This window comes from Cnephaeus nilssonii (genome assembly GCF_951640355.1).
Source record: "Cnephaeus nilssonii genome assembly, chromosome: 15".
NCBI lineage: Eukaryota > Metazoa > Chordata > Mammalia > Chiroptera > Vespertilionidae > Cnephaeus > Cnephaeus nilssonii.
In genome coordinates, this window is record NC_137086.1 from 13301545 (window position 1) to 13317786 (window position 16242).

Below are 16242 nucleotides of genomic sequence, written 5' to 3' on the forward strand. Positions count from 1 at the left end.
TATTTTATAAGAATGACAGACTATGACAATATTTCTATCACTTTGCCTGTTTGGAAATGGACGGAAGAAATATCATTCTATGGATCAATGTCTCCCTGTCATCAGCCTTCATGTATCTGTGGCATATTCTTTGAGTCATTGCAGAAGGACTACTGTGTGGGGCAGCAATCTGAGGGTAGCTCTCTGCTCTCAAGTGCTCAGCTCTAGATCTGCCTGCTCATAAGGACTGGGACACACCATTAAGACCAAAGTCTTTCATATAAGGAGATCTCAACAGGACAGTGACCAGACACAAAGAAGGCACAGGTACCAGGCAGTCTCTAAGGAGGATTCCATGGTTGGAGAGCTGTCCAGGAATTGGGTGCTGATGAGCTGGAGCCAAGACCTGCCTGTGGACAGGTGGTGCAAGGTGCTAACATCTGCCCCAGGTCAGGAGGAAGGGAGTTGTTGGTCTTTGTCTTTTATCTATTTTCTTTTTCTCATTCCCTTATTTATTTCCTTCCTCTACCTTCTCCCTCCTCCCATTTTCATTTTCTGGCAATCTGGGCAGCTATAGCTCACTCTTTCTGGGAGAAAGAGAGAAGACTGTACCTCTTGGTTCTCCTCCATCAGAGACTTACCCTTATAAGGAGTCTACAGAACATTGATGACAACAAATTCATAAGAACCCTCATTCCATCTTAGGGTTGGTTATTATTGCTAAATTGGGCATCCCAGCCTCTTCTGAGGCATTAGGTGGGGAGAAGATTATTACTATCTATTACAAAGCATTTAGTTCTGGGCAGGCAGTTCCCCATGCGCTTTCCTTCTCCAAGCCCCTAGGAGATAGATGCTATTATTGCTCTTTTATAGAACATGGCTTGACTTGAAAGATCAGTGGTTGTGATATGTGCTATTTATTCAATAAATTATCTGAGGCTACCATAACTTAGGGATGAGAATGCGCGACATGGAGAATAAAAATTCATTGATATCTACAGTACTATATATACATGCTTTTGATGGTCATTTTACTTAGTCTCATAATAATCCTATGATTCTATATAATAAAGAGCTAATATGCAAATGGTCATCATGCCATCATGCCATAACAGCTCAGACACTCAACACTGGGGAGAGAGGAATGGGGACCAGCCAGGCTGCGGCCTGGGAGAGGGACCAGCTGCCTGCCCCATGGTCCCGGGCAGCAGCGCCTGCGGCTGTGGCCCAGGCGAAGCCACCTGCCCATGGTCCCCTGTGGCTGTGAAGCTGGCCCGGGTCATGGGTGCCTGTGGCCAGCCAGAGGGAGGGAATCCTGGGTCCCGGGTGCGGGGTGAGGCAGAGGCGGTTAGGGGCAATCAGGCCAGCAGGGGAGCAGTTAGGGGCGATCAGGCAGGCAGGCAGAGGGGTTAGGAGCAATCAGGCAGGCAGGCAGGCAGATGAGTGGTTAGGAACCAGCAGTCCCGGATTGCAAGAGGCAGTCAGACATCCCCCGAAGCCTCCCAGATTGGAGTGGGTACAGGCCGGGCCGAGTGACTCCCACCCCCCCCACTCCCCACACAAATTTCATGCACCAGGCCTCTAGTGTTATCATAATAACCCCATGTTATTATACTAATTTTATAGATGTAAACACTGAGGCGCAGAGAGGTTCAGTTATTGGCTGAGGTCACACAATTAGTAAGTGGCTGAGCCAGTTTTTAAACTTGAGATTTTCTGATTCTAAAGCCTATGATCTTTCATCCCCAGTGCTTCTGTCATTTTATGGGCCAGTCACATCTACAGTCTAGTTGGATTTTAGCAAGTGAAACCCTGTGCCTCACCCTCCAGCAGTTATATTTGCCTCTGGGTCTTGATGCTTCCTATACCATCTCCAGCTCGGGGCTGGGGTGCGGGGTAAGCTTCCCACATCAAAGCATGTCAGTGGTGCGCAGGCTCTGAGAACGGGGGCACTCGTGTGTTCTGTAATTTCACACTTATTCGGTCATGAGACATCATCAAACGAAGCTGGCCTTTGTCTGAATCCCCACTGGAGAGTTTGGTCTCATCAATATTGGAAATGTCAATCTGATAAATAGCCCTAAATAGGGAGGAAGGAGGCTGAGAACAGCCTCCTTCCAACAGAACTCTAGTGCATGGGAGTGAACAGAGTCAACATCTTACTTGCTGTAAATCCCCTGGAGTGGCTATGAACGAGAGAGGGCTGCTGGGTTGAGGAGAAAAAACTCCCTTTGATTCATCTGAATTAATTCAGCATCCGCCAGTAGGGAAAGCTCCGGCATCACCCTCCTGATCTCCACCCCCTGCACACAGCCCCCAATCCTGAGGGAGCGCCCATATTGCCCCTTCTTTCACTTAAATTAAACCCATTTGTCCTGGGGACACTGAGCCTGGGGATGTCCCGAGGCTTTGATGTCTAACCCATGAGCATGGAAGGGGTGGGAAGCCCGTGCTCAGAGGGAGGACAATGGCTTCTTCCCCTGACTGCAGAGCCTGAGGTACGAGCTCTGAGAATAGCAGACTCTGTGATGTTTGGGTAGAGAATTTGAGACCCAAATTTATATTTACAAAGCTGTGTACCACCTGAAATCACCCTCTGCTTTTTCTTGAGCCCTTTGCTCTCATTTTTTTGATGGTAGATCCACCAGGAGGGAAAGTTAAATGTATTGTGAGAGTTTAATGCAGAGGCTGCTTGGGATTGTAGGGCTTGCTACGTAGCCTATTAAAGATGGCCTTTACCTTCCCAGATCTATTCATCTGGCACCTCTATAGAGAACCCAACCCCCTTTTTGGTCTGGAACAGATCAGCACCAACCACCTGGGGTTCAACAGGACGCACCCGAGTGTCCTGTGAGCGGCTGTGCCAGGCCATCTGTACTCAAGCACGGCTTGCTCCAGGCTGACTGCAGGTGGCAGTCTGGTGCCATCCCGACAAGACAAGTGGCCGCTGAACTCAGCAGTTACTGCTCCATTTCAGAGCCACGGGAAATTAACAATCTTCTAGTCTAACCCTCTCAGTCTACAGATGAAGAAACTGAGACCCAGAGAAGTTCAAGGTCACAAAGGTCATTAGTGATGGAATCTGTTTCCTGAAGAATTTGTCACGCTCCTCATCCACCTGCCTCAGGGACCTGACCCCACCAAGCACTGGACTTGGATCTACCTGAGCGCTGGTCCTCACTCTGGTGCTACTTGCTGGTGCTTCACCTCTTTGGTTCTCAGTTTCTTCCCTTGTGAAAAGGGCAGGAGTGGGGAACATGGTAAGGCCTGCCCTACCTGTGTGGCAGGTTTTGATGTTGTTAATTAAGGAATAAATAGTCAAATGGGAAAGTAAGAAAAAATGCATTGAGTAAGAGAAAATGCTGTATACATATAAAGCTTGATTATTATTTGGGGGTGACACGAGTTGTTCCATTTTATTGGAGGCAGCCAATCAGGCCAGGCCAGAGATGTGGGAGGTGAATGCTCATTAGCACTGACATCCCTCAGAGAAACTTGGTACTCTCTGTAAGCCTGCAGAAAGTATGCACGCTTGTGTGTGTTTGTGTGCATGTGTGCATGTGTGTGTTTGCACACGTTTGTGTGTACACGTGTATGTGCACATCTGGATGTGTGTTTTGGGTAGAGAGGATGGGGGAGGGAAGACTGGACCCCTTTGCATTTTGGCTGATAGAGAGAAAGGGAGTGACGGGGATGGAAAGAGGCCCACCTGTCAGCCACGTCAAGGAGGGGCAGCACCGTCCACTGCCACAGGCTCAGGCCTTCATTTGTGGCAACATGCCAGACCATCCTGCTCTGCTCCTTCCCGGTTCTGTTCTCCACCAGCACCAAGGAGACGTTTCCCCTCAAGACTCCCTGGATGAGCCAGGACATTCGGAGCTGCAAGGGAGAGAAGAGCCAGAGGACACGGTGTTAAAGAAACTTCAGGGCCTCTTTCTGAAACTTTCAATCCTAAGGACGTTGCGGAGACTCAGCGAGGTGAGCCGGATGCCCTGTACTTGATCTTGCTCCCTGTCTCCCAAAGGCCTTTACTTAAGGTTCAAGGAGCTGGGCAGGGGCAATCAATGGGCCATTTTGGAACTTTGTTCAGATTGATGTCATCATCCTAAATTCACAAGATTCTTCCTCTGAGGTGATATCAAGGGCAACAAGGTCAATGGACTTCCTAAAGAGGACCCAAACATTCTTGTCTGTGGCCCCAATTCCCTTTGTGACCTTGGGCTAGTAATTTTGTGACTCAACTTCTTTCAGTGATGTGGGTATCATAGATTTTTATTTCTCCCCTGAACACACTGATAATCTTATTTAAAGGGTTCCATGTCATGTGTTAGCTAACTGAAGACCCTATGACTTAATACCTGTGACCACTGGAAGGCAAAGGTGAGACAAAACTCTGCAAATTAAGACCTTTTAAAATGGTTGTCTTTCAGAATGAGAATGCCCACTTTGCCAAAAGGAAGCCACAATCATATGTATTCGGTATGTATTTTTGAAAGGTTTCTATGAATTTGTTCCCTAGACATATGAAAGGGAAATATAACTAATATTTCTAAGAAAGTTTAAGTACAGTCATGCCCAGAGGCAGTGTATACTATAAACAAGCTCTCTGGTCTTTGTGTTTAAAGTAATAGAGGTTGTATATTTGATAGAAACACTCTATAAACACTTAAAAGTTAGGACAACTACAGCATAGCATTGCCCCACATATTCCTGTTCACATCCTGTAATAACAAATGGTTATTGTGGAAAGCAAGGTAAAATGTGTCTTATGCGAGCTGGAGTTCTCATCAACCATGGTTTCACCCCAGAGATTCTGATTTAATTGGCCTTGGGCAGGTCCTGGGCATCAGCAGTTTTTCAAATCTCTCCAGGTGATTCTAAAGTGCAGCCTCAGTTGAGACCACTGGGGAGACGGGGCCACTTAGTGCAGGAAGTAGCCTGGCCTTCTCAGTGAGGAGCCCATTTTCATCTTGGACTTGGAGTAAGAGGCAATTCTTAATAACTAAAAAAATGGCTTAAAATGTGCCCACCATTGCCAAGGTGTAGAAGGAGTGTTTTTCCTGTAGGGGAGGACGCGGCCCTCATCAGAAGGCCTGCATGTGGCTGCCACATCACCTCTGGGTAAAGAATGAGAACAACCCTGAGAGTGAGAGATCCCTGGGCTGGGTGAGCAGCGATGACCTGAGAATGCAAACGGGACATGAACTCTCCTCTTGGACCCACAGTGGATGGCTCTCACCAGTTTCTTAATTAGAAGAACTGAAGGACTGATGTCAATTCTTGCCGAATATCCCTTATGAGTTACTTGTACCTAAATGAATAGAGAGCAACTATCTGTGGTTCTCAGAGCAGATCACAGGCTACAGTCCCTCTCAACGACTTCTATTTTCCTAGGTTAAAGAATCCCTTTGATATCATTATGTGTAGAAACCCATGCCAGGTAGACCTGGGTCACTGTTCGGTGCCTAGAACAAAAACACCCTTGGAATTTGATCTTAATAAGACCAATTTCTATCAGGGTGGCCTATAGGATAAAATAATTACATGTTTATTGAATAGGAGAGAGCTGTGTTAGGTACTTGTATATATGCTGTCTCATTTTATACTAACAATAAGTAGAGAGAGGTATTGTCATACCCATTTTTCAGATATGGAAACTGAAGCTTCAACAGGTGGAGTGAGTAACCCATGGTCACTAAGTCCATATGCTGCAGACCTGAATATCACACTGTGTTCTATGTTCTTTCTACCATATCTGTTTTGCTGTATACATGTGACATATTGTGGTGATAGGCACTTAAATCTTTTGGGTGTATTGTGAAGGTTTTCTAGACCCTTGTTGCTCAAAGTGTGGTCTGGGGACCAGCAGTGCTGCATGACCTGGGAGCTTCTTAGAAATTCTGGCTCTCAGGCCCTATCTGCTCAATCGGAATTTATTCTTTAACAAGACCTCCTCCCAGAAATGCCCTCATATTGGGGGAACTAAGGAGATAGTGGATTTTAAACCATTTATAACCACTGTCTCTGCCAAACAATGAATAGTCATATATGTGTATGTGTGTGTATGTGTATATATACATAAAACAAGAGTATTCACACAAATATGGGAAATCTTATACAAATCCTATCTAATAAAAGAGTAATATGCAAATTAACCATCACTTCACAATAAAGATGGCTGTGCCCATGGCCAATAAGGAGGGAATATGCAAATTGACACAACAAAGATGGCCGTGCTGGCCAGAGCCACGGAGCTGGCCAGAGCCATGGAGCCGGCCCGAGAGCAGGCGGGAAGGTTTGGTGTCCTGGGTGGCTGGGACGCCAAGCCTGGCCGGAGAGCAGAGTGGGAGAGCGGGCTGGAGTTCCCAGTCCTTTTGGTTTCTGCAGCCCCTGGACCAGAAGCAGAAAACAAGAGTGTGGTGAGGATCCAGGAATTCTGGGAATTGTAGTTCTGGTGGCAGCCCCTGGATCAGAAGCGGAAGCCCAGAGCTCGGGGAGCACCAGGAATGCTGGGAATCATAGTTCTGGTGGTGTTGCATGATCTCCTAGACACTGGAGTAAAGTGAGCCTGGAGCAAGTTACTGTTGTGGGTGGGGGATGGAGGGAAAGCAAAGGTGAGAGACATAAGTAAAATCAGAGTGTTGAGGAAAAATTAAAAGGAAGATATCCTGAAACTTCTAGGAAATCTCCACCAATGGAGCAAAGAAAAAAAAAAGACCTCTATTATTCTGTGAGCACCAAACCAGATTGGGCTGGGGTCTCAGACAATTCACTCATATGACTGCAAAGGCAGACAGAAACTTCACTCTTTTATGTAGCCAGGCAGATACAATGCACAACATGAATGTTTTCGCGGAAGAGGACTTAACAGAACTGTTTTCTATATACTCTTCGGGAAGTCACCTTTTTGATGGCCATCTGTGTTAGTTAATTGCCATAATCAAGAGTAAAAATTAAAACTTTTCTATCTCTATGTCAAGCAGGTCCTTACAGCTTGGAGCAAGGCAACTATCTATAATAATAAAAGTGCTAATTAGACAGGATAGCCAAACAACCTTCTGGACATCATTCCAGATGTCCTTCTGGACGAAGCTGTGGTGGCAGGACTGAGGCAGAGGTGGTTAGGGGTGATCAGGCAGGTAGGCGAGCAGTTAGGGGCAATCAGGCAGGCAGAGTGGTTAGGGGCAATCAGGAAGGCTGGCAGACAAGCATCCTGGATTGTGAGAGGGTGCAAGCAGGGCTGAAGGACCGCCCCCCTCTCCGTGCACAAATTTTGTGCACTGGGCCTCTAGTGCTAAACAATATTTATGAGAAATAACACTCGTTGGGGCCTGTAACAGTAAAACTTTTTATCCTTCTACGTGCCCTAATAGATATAGGTTATAAATGGCAGCTTTGGACTAATAAACTCTTTTATATGCAGACAGCAAAAGAGACAAGTGGAAAAAGACAAGGCCAGGAGCACGCCCCAGCAATTCTATCCCTGGCTCCAGCCGGCTCTTTCACCAGGCCTTTGCTCCCTCCCTCTCGGTGGGCCTGATAGACTTTCCAATTATGTGCCACCAGTGTTTGTCGTTTCATTAATTAAAGTTCTGCATGTAAAGCAGAGCTGCATTGTGGCTGGGCCTAATGCAATTATTCTCTCATGGCCCTTCCTCCCCCAGAGGCAATTACGGCAATTTTATGTCTAGAACATGCCTCGTGTTTGCTATGCATACCTTGTGGCAACTTCACAACAACCTCTTGAGCCCATAAAAAAACATATCAGCATGGAATTTAGGCTAAAGTTGGACAAAAGAGAATCAAAGGTATCAGGTAATGTCCACTGTGCATGCAACCCCAAATGTAGGAAATGCTACAATGCGGGGGAGGTACTATCTTTCTGTGAATTTCTGAAGGGCTGCATGAATTTCCATAGTTGAGACAAAACCAAGGATGGATTCTAGTGTGTATTTGTATTTCACTTCCACAAAAGGGAACATTTCTCAACAGACAGAGATGCCCAAAGGTGTGCTTGCTTGAGGCAGATGGTGGATATTGCCCGGATATTCCCCACATCTAATCATTGCCAAATGACTGGGACTGGGCTGTCGTCAGGGACATCCAAGCTTTTAAATGGAGGTTCAAAATCCTTCCCCACCCAAGATGCCACAGGTCTGTGTTCCTGGGTGTGAACTTGTACTCTTAAAAGTTCCTTGATTTCAACATGGCCCCTTACTAACTTCACTGAGAGCACTGACTCACTGCAAAACCTGGTGTTCTTGTATACCACTCCTAATTCACCTGGAAAAAAATGAACACTAACTCTCTGGCTATAAATAGCAGAATGAAAAATCAGTCCAACACAGCAAGAAGCAGGCCAGATGCGGAGTTTTGATAACGAGCAAATCAAATATGCTGGCAAATACTTGCAATTACAGAGGCTTAAGAAATGCTGGATTCCTGGCCAGGTAGGAAACTTAAAAGGCTGAGATCCTTTTGAAAACAGCATCCCATGCCTCCTTGTCTCTGAGGCATTACATTGAAGCCAGAGAACACCCAGGCAGGGATATCCACATGCCCCCGTCGTAAAAACACAGCAAGAGAATGTGAAGGCTTTGTATAAAAATAATAACCGTGGGATCCCTGGCTGGTGAGGTTATGGTGTTACAGATATGTTTTTCCCTTTGGTCTTTTTGAAATTTTTTATAATGAACATATATTATTTTTGACAACTAGAACAAAAACAATACAATAAATTTAGGGCACGCTGCTATTAAAAGCATGTTTATGAAGAATAATATTGATATAGAAAAAAGATGATATGAAGAAAGAAGACACAAAAGGCTTATGTGGTGTGATAGTGCATGTATAAACCTTTATCTCTCACTCTGCTCAGATCTGCATTTTTTTTTTTTCCCCTGGAAGGAAATGTACCAATGTGGTAACAGGCTATCTTTGGGGAGTAAGACTGTGGGCAATTTCAATTTTCTTCTTCATTCTTTCCTGTATTTTCCTAATGTTCTATAATAAAAATAGAGCACTTTTGTAATCAGAAAAAAACACCAATAAACACTATATTAAAAAAAGCAGCAAGGGAGGAATGCGATGTTGTTGGAAAGTGGGAAAAGAGAGGGTGCCACCCGCCCACTTCAGGGAGGCTCGGGTCCTCTGCCTGAACTGAGGGCTTTCGAGGAAGACCAAGGGAGGTGGAGCCTCGGGGGAATGAGGTGGGGTAGTGCTGAGGGCAGAGCGGGGCTTTGAAATCAGAAAAAGCGGTCTTGTCGTCATATATGAGCCTCAGCTTCCATCTGAAAAATGGGGCCAATCGTACTCTCCTTATAGAGTTACTGGGAGACTTTACTGAGATTATGGGAGCCCACTGCTCTGCATAGCAAATACTTTTGCTCAATGTTAGTTCCTTTCTCCTGTATTGAAAAGAATAGGCAGGGAATCCCATGTTAGAGATAAACAGCTCACACAAAACAATAAGGCAGGATGAAGGATACTGTATTCAACATTTTAGTCCAGTGTTTTATCTTCCAGGTTTGCCAGAAAATTATCTTTCCAGTCTTATGGGAAGAAAAAGATGGTATTTTCCTTTGAGTTACATTGTAATGGTGTGACCTTGGGCTACCATCCTCCTCTGTGCCTCCATTTCTCTGTGTGTGATGGGGTCGATGCTGTGAAGTAGCTTTGTAATCCTCTGGCTGGGAAACTATTTTCCAGACAGCCATTGGAAAGAGAAGGGACTCCAGGCACAGGAGTGTCTGCAGACACAGGCACCCGGGGAATGTTTATTATTTGATAGCTGGGGAGAATCTGTGTTTTCTACAGGGTCCCTCTGTACCTGGGCCACCTGAATATGTTATCTCAGTCATCAGTGGGAGCCACGAGGGTCCACATTAACACGTGGGCTTTGAAGGGGATCCAAAACTCTGCCAAGTGCCCGGAGGGTTTTATTCACACCCAGAGCCCTGACAGTAATTCTTCATTTGTCTCATCATGTAATGGCAGAGGTATTAATTTTGAATGGCTCAAAGGTTTTAAATTAATTATGTCCAACTGCAATTACAATGGCTGTTGATTACTTTAGCCCATTAGCATGAGTCCCAGCAGCGTCAACCGCATCACAATAAGAGGTGACAGAATGCTGGGATCCAGCAGCTTCCCAGCTCCAGGTACTGAGGTGAGAACTCGCTGGGCTCAGAAATCTCAGTGGGGCCACACTTGGTGGATCCTTGAGAATCAATGAGGAGTCTCCTTGTTAGCTCTCATTCTGAACCAGGGTCATGCTCACAACTGCGGGGCTGCCCAATTAATTAATTAATTAATTAAAATTATTATTGATTACATGGCTTCATCAGGCACATCCTCCTGGTACTAATGCTAGGCTCTGTGCAAAACGGTGCTCCCAACCTGCCTGCACAGTGCTGATTGACCCAGAGGAGAAATAAGAACGCACAATGCCTGACTTTATGTCTGCACTCACTCCTTCAAGCCTGTGCAAATTAAGAAGAGGGATAATAATAATCACTGACATTCATAAAATATTGTAGAGTTTATAGTTTGCACATTTTTATTTGATCCTTGCAAGTAAAACAGGTATTTTCATCCCCAGTTAGAGGCAGTGCTTGAGGTCTTATGGCTCATAGGTGGCAGAGCTGGGATTCAAACTCAGGTGACCTAAGCCAAGTTCAATGACCTTAGAGTGTGTGCAGATCTGACTTTGGAGTTGGACAAACCTGGCTTCAATCCTGGCTCTGCCTCTCACTAGCAAGGTGACCTTGGACAAGTCATGAAAGCTCTGTAAGCAGCAGGTTCCGCATCAGTGAATGAGTGGAACAGTCTCTCACAGGTCTGTTTCGGTAATGAGATAAAGCAAATGAAATACTTAGCACAGTGCCAGCCACATAATAAGCGAGTAATAGATTAAAAATGCTCCCTATGTTGGCTTAACAGTTATGAAGGGTCCCTACCCTCAGCCCCCTGACTAAGGGAAGGCTTCTTTTTCCTCGTGGTACAAAGAGGTAGGGTGTGTGAAGGCTCTGGTTAAGAATTTGAAATTTATTTTTAATGTAATGCAGCTGAGTGACTCATAAGTAACCTGGAGACCAGGACCTATCCTTAACCTTTGTGCTGAGTCTAAAGAGATCCCAGATTCCTTCGGTCTGTCTCCAGCCTGGCTGGCCACATGGTGGGTTTGAAATGACGACTTGCTGGCTCGCCACCTGACTGAGGACCCTCTGCACCCTCCCCTCCCTCACCCTCCTGCCAGGCGTCTGTGTGCCCATCCAAGCTGCCTCTCTGGTCCAGGCCTGCAGCTGCCCACCCTTTTCGTCTGAGGCTACTGCCTGCTGACTCCTCAGAGAAAGCCTCTGAGCAGGTACCTTTAAAGTGTGGGGTTCGGGTTTGAGTCCGGGTTCTGCATGCTCGGGCATCGCCTGGTCCTCGGGGAGGATTTCAATCACCTCACAGGTGGCTGTGTGGAGGACAGTCCCTGCAGTCTTTGATGTGTGCATAGGGCATTCTTGTAGCAGTGATGTTATTACAGGTGCATGACATGGCTGTCGTTAGCTTCTCTTCTGAAAGCGGGGTCCCAAGCCTCCTACTCATCCAGCGGGGCTTCAGGAAAGCCATTTAGAAAATGCCCCAGGAAGCACTCCTGGCCCTGCTCCTTCCCTCTGATGTGGAGGCACATTTTTAGGCCCCATCACTGGGGTGAGTGGCTGCCAGAGTTAAGGCCCCCTGGAGTCTCATACCAGCATCAGCTCAGGGACTCATGGGGTGGGGGTGGGGCAGCCAAACATGCTATTTATGAGCTTAATGGTGGGGGGGGGGCAGTGAGGTCACACAGAGAGAGGTACTGGTGCAGGAGCTCCCCATCTGGGCTTCTGAAACTAGGGGCACGTGACCTGCTCTGGTTACTTCCCAGGCTCCCTCCCTGCCTTGGTGACTTCCGTCTAGGCTTCTTCTCCATTCTCTCTTGCCCCCTCATTTATTGCTGCTGCCCCATTCGAAGGGGGTCCCCTGGGAAAGGGGAGATGCTCTTGTGTCCTAGGGATGCGTGGCTGCCCTGCTGGCCAGCTGTGCACAGTCACAGGCAGGATCCTCCCACAGGGGCTCCTCAGTAGGGCTGAGAGCAGGGTGTACGAATGCCAGAGGGCAGTCCAGGTGCCAGCCTCCTCTCCCACATCCCTTTGGGCCACATCTGCTGGTTTTAGTGACTGAGGGGAGGCCTCCTTCCCTGCAGGCCAGGTAGTCCATGCCGCCTGGAGGAGCCCGCTGGTCACCTGCTGCCCTGAGTGGCTAATTAAAGCTACCCCTTTTACCACCATAGGGCTGACGTCAGGGGCAGAAAGGAGGCCCGGCCATGTCCCAGGTTCCCGTGTGTGTGTGTGTGTGTGTGTGTGTGTGTGTGTGTGGTCTATGTGTACACCCATGTGTGTAAAGAGAGGAAAGGGTGGCTGCCACTCTGGGAGGGTCAGACAACCAGCCGCTGGGAACTGCCCTGCCCTAGGGTCTCCCCCCAGTCCAGTGGGCCTCGTCCCACACTTCCTGGGTCCTTTCATTCCTGCAGCTCATAGGAGGAAAACTGCTCCATGTTTTTTGGGGAAAAAGAATGAGGGAAGCCCAATTCCCCCTCCCACCCCAGACCTTGTTCTGTCCTGAGAACATGGTTTAAAATATTCCAGTCACAGGCAGGCTATTCAAATAAAATACAATCTCAACCCACACGGGGTTTGTTGAGACATTCAGGCTTCCAGGATGTGTGAAAGGCAGGGGGCGGGGCGAGACGGCCCTGCCACTCTCCCGGCCTCTTTATTACTGGCAGCTGCAACGCTAGACACATCCCGGTGTGTCTTCCAGCCAAGGGGACGCAAGCAGGTCTGACAGCAAGTGACACATAACAGCCACCGCAAGGCTCCCCTCCCCAGTGGCAACTTTAATTATTTGAACTGGAGTTCAGCAAAATAAAAATAAAAAGAAAAGAAAATCTGAATATATTGTAAGTGTCTCCCCAGTTTCCCACAGAGAATAGCTGTTGGGGAATAGGGGGGACAACAACCCCACAAAGCTCTCATTTATGGCTGGGCTAGGCAGAGGCCTTTAAATATTCATGCCCCATATGCAACTGTGCAGAGCGGTGGAGGAGGCAGGGCCTGCACCAAGGCCAGCACAGCGAGAGGCAGTGGCTGGAGGCGCCTGGAGGAGCCCAGGGCTGGCATGCTTCGGGAATGCCCTGGAAGGTGGCTGGTACCACAAAGGCACACCCTGGCTATGTCTCCATCATCGGTGGGCACCTGACCTGGCTCCCTGTGGGCTCTGAGGGTGCTCTCCCAGCGCCTCTGTCTCACTGGCTCTGTCCCCTACCTTGTCATTTCTAATTCCTTCTCTGACGTATCCTTCTGAAAGGCAAATTACATGGCACAATTTGGAGCCACAGGCACTGGAGGAAAACGCTCAGCATGGGCTCAGAATAAATTCCAGTCACATTGGCAAGAACACTTTGGCCAATTACTCTCAAGTTTCAGTTTACATCCACATCACGGAGGTGGGGTTTGAAAATGCAGAGTCTGGGTTCTGCTCAGTGATGCCGTTCAGGGAGCCCAGGGTGGGGTCCAAGACTCTGCATTTACTACATGTTACAAGTGACTGCAACTGGAGAAACGCGTATTTAGATTTTCATGGAAATGCACTGAAGGTGACACCGGTTCCCCTATGGAATCCATTGAGGACTGTGGGGTTTCTTGAGAAAGCACTTTGTGCTATTCTGCAAGTACTTCAACTCCCTGGAGGCCGCACGGACCAGCCTGCTCTGGGCTTGGAGAAGACGTGCGGTGGTGGGGGTCAGCCCTGGAGCCCATCTAGGCTAGCTGCCAGCCCTTTGGACCTGACTCATTGGAGACCATCCATGGCTCTCTCTGGCAGCCACCCTCCTGCACTAGGGCCCCACAGTCAACAGAGGCCCCTGTAGGTCTGCTGGGTTAAGCTCACACCGTCTCACAGAGCAACGCAACATCCGTTTCCTGTCACTAACGTTCAGCAGATCCAGGAGAAGAGCATCAAGTTCCTGCGTCTGCATTTAGGATTTGGGTGAAATAAATGGGCAGGCTTACAAACCTGGAAATGCATACTTCTGTTTTGGTTATTTATTTTTCTGATAAAAACACTTCCCCAGCACTGTGGATTCAAAGACCCGTCAGTCCTGGATGAATGTCTGAGAGGCTGAAACAACTGTGAGCTGAGGGACAGCTTGCTGCCTCCCCTCCATTACTCCTGCTGAGCCAGCTGCTGGAAAAGGGCAGGGAACAGCAGAAACAGCCCAGAGCGAATGTGGCCGGAGGAAAAAGAAAGCAGGCCAGTAAAACAAAAACACCTATTTAAGCTATTGATCAACCCAAAGGTTATTAGAGAAATGATGAAGTGTTAGGAAAATATCATTTTCACCTCGACATTTCTTTTTCCAAAAATCAGGCTCTATTAAACGCAGTGAAGAGTAAATTTAAAGATCAAATGCTTTTAGGATCCCCTCGCCTCCCAGTGGGCCACCGTCTCTCCGCATTTAGATTTCCTCCTAAGAAGCCTTCCTTTCCAGGCGCCTGCTCTGAGGCACCTGAGAAATATCAGCGATGATGATGACTGTGTAATTCCACCATCTGCATCAGAAAGCGTGGCTTCTCAAATACAATGGAATGTAATGAATCTATTTATTTGTGCCCTGACTTCTTCCAAAAAGGATTTAAGGTAGCTCACAGAGATACATAAAAAATCTAGTCAGATACCATAAACTAGAAGAGGGTGAGAAAGACGGGGCAGATGTTGTTATAAACGGGGACCAAGAGTGAGGCTGCTGCAAATAACACATCACGGAACCCTGTTTGTTCACGAAGAGGGAGCCTCAGATTTAATTTGACCTTTCTTCTGATTAAAAAGATTCATTCATATATCTTTTCCATTCTCATTTGATTTATGTCTGTGAAGCTTTAGTTCACAAAAAGCCTGGAAGGCTTGCATTTGCCTGCACCCCTTGGCAGGGAAGCTGCGGGTCAGAGCCGCAGCTCCCTGGGGTTCTACCAGCCAGCAGAGAGGAAGCGAAGCTCTCAGTGTCACAAAGTCCACAACTTGAAGGGAAACAAATTAGTCAGAGGGCAACTAGCTATTCCTGAAACAAGCCAGCAAGGAATTTCTCCTGTAAGTTTCCAGAAAGAAAGGATCGCCCATAGGCTTTCCGCTGTGTGCAAGGGATTGATTGGGGGTGGAGGGGTGGGGTTGGGGGAGCAAAGAAGTGCAGTCAGGGCCCTGCCTTCCCAGAGCCCTGAGCGGAGAGTCTGATTTTTGGCTCAAGTCCTCTTTCTCCGCCCCCATCCTTCTGTCGTGTGTTCATACAGGGTGCCGGGCACTGTTGGCTAACTCTTGTCATGCTTAATTTGTGCCAGATGCTATGCTAGCCCTTTGCACACATTAACCTATTTAATTCTCACCTCCTTGGGGTAGGCACTCTTACTGTCTCCACCTTCCAGATGAAGAAACTGAGCCCCCGAGAGGTTATTAACTGCCCAAATAAATAGTACAACCAATCAGGGGTGGAACCTGACTGGGACCGTGTTCTAAGCACATTTCTTGGACCCTGGAGAATATGACCTTATGCTAAAAAACATGGCACCACTCCGTCCATCCTCACCCTGAGAGGTAACAGCTAGAAGAACCATTTGGGTAAGTGACTCTCGAGGTACCGCACTGAATGCCATTGATGTCTTAGTGAAATCTATGTAAATCAAATTTCTGATGCTCTATAACATCTGAAATGTATAACAAGAGATTGCTATTTTTAAAAAGGACTCTGTAGAAAGTCTTTTGTAAATCACTGTTACCCTCCCCTGTGATGCCTTGGAAGTATTTCCTGGGTTTGCTTAAATCAAGATCCCCAAGCTCAGTGCTGCTGAGGATGGCGTTTAAGGTGAGGTTCTCTGCAGGTGGGACTCTACCACGTTGGTGGGCTCTCTCTGCCTGGAAGATGGCGAAAGTGGTCCTACTGCCCTCCCTCCGGGAGAACAAGCAGCCTGACCTCAGGCCAGCTGCTCACTGTTTGGGTTCATCTGGAAGTGCAGAGGGGAGAGTGTGGGAGGAGAAGCCGGAGAATAGAGGAACACCGAGACTTGCCTCGCACGGAGAGTTCTTCATCGGTGCGGGAAATGTGGTGCTGGTCACTGTAGCACTTGCAGAAGTGGGGACCTCCGTGGTGTTGAGCAACAGGGCGTGGCCTGGGCAGAGAGGAAAAGA

The 16242-nt window shown here is 47.6% G+C and overlaps 1 protein-coding gene across 1 annotated transcript in view; it reads right to left on the reverse strand.

The window, feature by feature from the left end:
* The window catches only part of ALK (ALK receptor tyrosine kinase), a gene marked incomplete at both ends in the record, with an annotated part of 583016 nt that overhangs the window by 76052 nt on the left and 490722 nt on the right, over nucleotides 1–16242 (reverse strand). The window contains 2 exons of the mRNA XM_079791596.1: nucleotides 3689–3858; nucleotides 16123–16223. Coding sequence (XP_079647722.1) covers nucleotides 3689–3858; nucleotides 16123–16223 — 271 coding nt within the window. The remainder of the gene's footprint in view (nucleotides 1–3688; nucleotides 3859–16122; nucleotides 16224–16242) is intronic.